The 2500-nt window shown below is 37.7% G+C and overlaps 1 protein-coding gene across 1 annotated transcript in view; it reads right to left on the bottom strand.

Annotated features, from left to right (window-relative positions):
* Positions 1-2500, bottom strand: part of LOC138049744 (uncharacterized) — a 10554-nt gene that overhangs the window by 4880 nt on the left and 3174 nt on the right. The window contains exons 3-4 of the mRNA XM_068896152.1: positions 2180-2266; positions 479-606 (exon numbers count right to left, since the gene is read on the bottom strand). Coding sequence (XP_068752253.1) covers positions 479-606; positions 2180-2266 — 215 coding nt within the window. The remainder of the gene's footprint in view (positions 1-478; positions 607-2179; positions 2267-2500) is intronic.

Genomic DNA, 2500 nt, shown 5'->3' with positions numbered 1-2500 from the left:
TGTCCCAATGGCTCCACAAACAGCAAAGGTCTTCCATCTCCCATATAAACCACTCAGTAATCACTATTTTTTAATTCGCTCTGATGAAGGGCTAACATTCAAGCACACAAATCTTAAATTATTACTACCAGTGATTAATTTACAGTCCCCTTCTCAACTCGCATTTTAATCACATGAAACAGCCAACTTTGAGGTTATATTGAGCCCATACACTGTAGTCTAGTACACTAAAGTTGAAAATACAATTCCAACATTCTCCCTAAACTTTGATGGCAACTCATCCCTGATATTGGATATTGTAGCTGCCATTCAATGGACATTCAATGACTGCAAAATTTATACAAAGATAGGAAAGAACAATATAGTAAAACTGTTTGGCATTCCACAGAGAAAACCTATACTGTAATACATGTCACTTTTGGAAGGCAAAGCATTAAGCTTAGTAATATTCTCAACTCAAGGAATAATGAAAACTTACCTGCAATAATACAGCCAAGTACCACAAGAATAACAGAGGCAACAACAAGCACAGAAGGCTTTTTCTTTAACATGAGGCACGCAAACAGCAAACTTGCTAAAGGAAGAAGTCTTCTCAAAACATTATACCTGTGAAGAAATAATTCATACATGTCCCATTAACCCTTTCACGCCTAAACTGTCCTAAACCGGCCAGACTTAGTATTTTACTCTGTCTAACGCCAGACAATTTTACTCGTCAATGGGGAAAGGGTTAACAACAGCTACAGCTGTAGATTCACTCAAAAACTATGTCCCCATTAACCCTTTCACTCCCAAGAGTGCCACTTATAGATTTTACTCTGTCTAACGCCAGACAATTTTACTCGTCAATGGGGAACCCCACCGGGGTGAAAGGGTTAACAACAGCTAGATTCACTCAAAAACTATGTCCCCATTAACCCTTTCACTCCCAAGAGTGCCACTTATAGATTTTATTTTGTCTAACGCCAGACAATTTTACTCGTCAATGGGGAACCCCACGGGGCTGAAAGGGTTAACAACAGCTAGATTCACTCAAAAACTATGTACCCATTAACCCTTTCACTCCCAAGAGTGCCACTTATAGATTTTATTTTGTCTAACGCCAGACAATTTTACTCGTCAATGGGGAACCCCACGGGGCTGAAAGGGTTAACAACAGCTAGATTCACTCAAAAACTATGTCCCCATTAACCCTTTCACTCCCAAGAGTGCCACTTATAGATTTTACTCTGTCTAACACCAGACAATTTCACTCGTAAATGGGGAACCCCACGGGGGTGAAAGGGTTAACCAAGAGTGAGGGCTACACTGGAAGGATATTGGCAGAGGTCAATGACAGTATCATAGGACAAAGCACAGTAAGGTCCATCCATTCAAGATAGAAAGAGGGCTGATACATGTATTCTTCCTGTGAGGTTCCAAGCAAGTTTGGCTGATAAAAGACTCAATATGCCACTGAAGAAGTCTTTGAATGTTTTCCCAAATTCTATGTAACATTAGACAGAAAATGTACCTAGGATAAGAGCTAGGAGCTGATTCTGACTAAGCTGCAAAACATGTGTAATGGAATATTCATTACAGACACTCATTCTGGAGCATTAGAACAAAACTAATTTCGTCATTGTCTGCCATCCTAGTTTTTAATTTGAATGGAAATGTATTAGACCAGTGATCAAGCAATTGGTTGATTTTACTTATAGTTGTTCAGACTACCTACATTGTGCAATAAAAACAATCATTATGATAACAAATGGCAGTAATAAATTAATTGTTATTGCCACTTATGTTGATGTTCTTTAACAAAATTTGTTCTAAACCAGTAAAATACAGGTTAATTCTTGTATAATTATTAATATGCCCCTCTACAAAATTAATAATAAACCATGGAAAGTTCTATTCTGAGTTTGTATGATCAGATGGCCCACAAGAGTTGAATGCCTGGGTGACTGTGACATAACACAGCCTCACAATAAATTAATCAGCAACAAGTCAGCTTGAAAGCATTTGGTGCAGTGACATGCATAATACATTGTACAACAGCATGGTAATGGATTTCAGCCTGGTCAAACATCTTTCAAATATGCAGAATTAACGGTTATTAGCAGTTCATACAAATCAGTCTTATCAATACGTGTATGCCAGCATGATCATTGCTAAACACACGCATTGAAATACATACATGGGTATTGACAAATTATCCAGAGCTCTCAGAGCTAACGTTGTATGAAGTCCAAAACATATAGAAGGAAAAAGGAACAACTTTCCCCTGTTGAAAAAAATAACGGCATCATCAATGTGTATCACAGAATAATCATTTTCAGGAGGGTACAATTTGCATGAATTAAGGTAAATGTACCTATTATCACATTCCAGGAAAGCCCAAGGAAATATTGATTAATCACTGACAAAAAATAAAGTTTAGTTAGCAGACAAGTCTGTAAAAAGAGGTGTTCACTAATAAGGGAAGGCGACAGTTGATTGTATCACACTATCAAAGGGG

Source organism: Montipora capricornis, chromosome 5 (assembly GCF_036669925.1).
Source record: "Montipora capricornis isolate CH-2021 chromosome 5, ASM3666992v2, whole genome shotgun sequence".
In the NCBI taxonomy this organism is placed as follows: Eukaryota; Metazoa; Cnidaria; class Anthozoa; order Scleractinia; family Acroporidae; genus Montipora; species Montipora capricornis.
The sequence above is the reverse complement of the archived record's forward strand: the minus strand, read 5'-3'. Positions and strand labels throughout refer to the sequence as shown.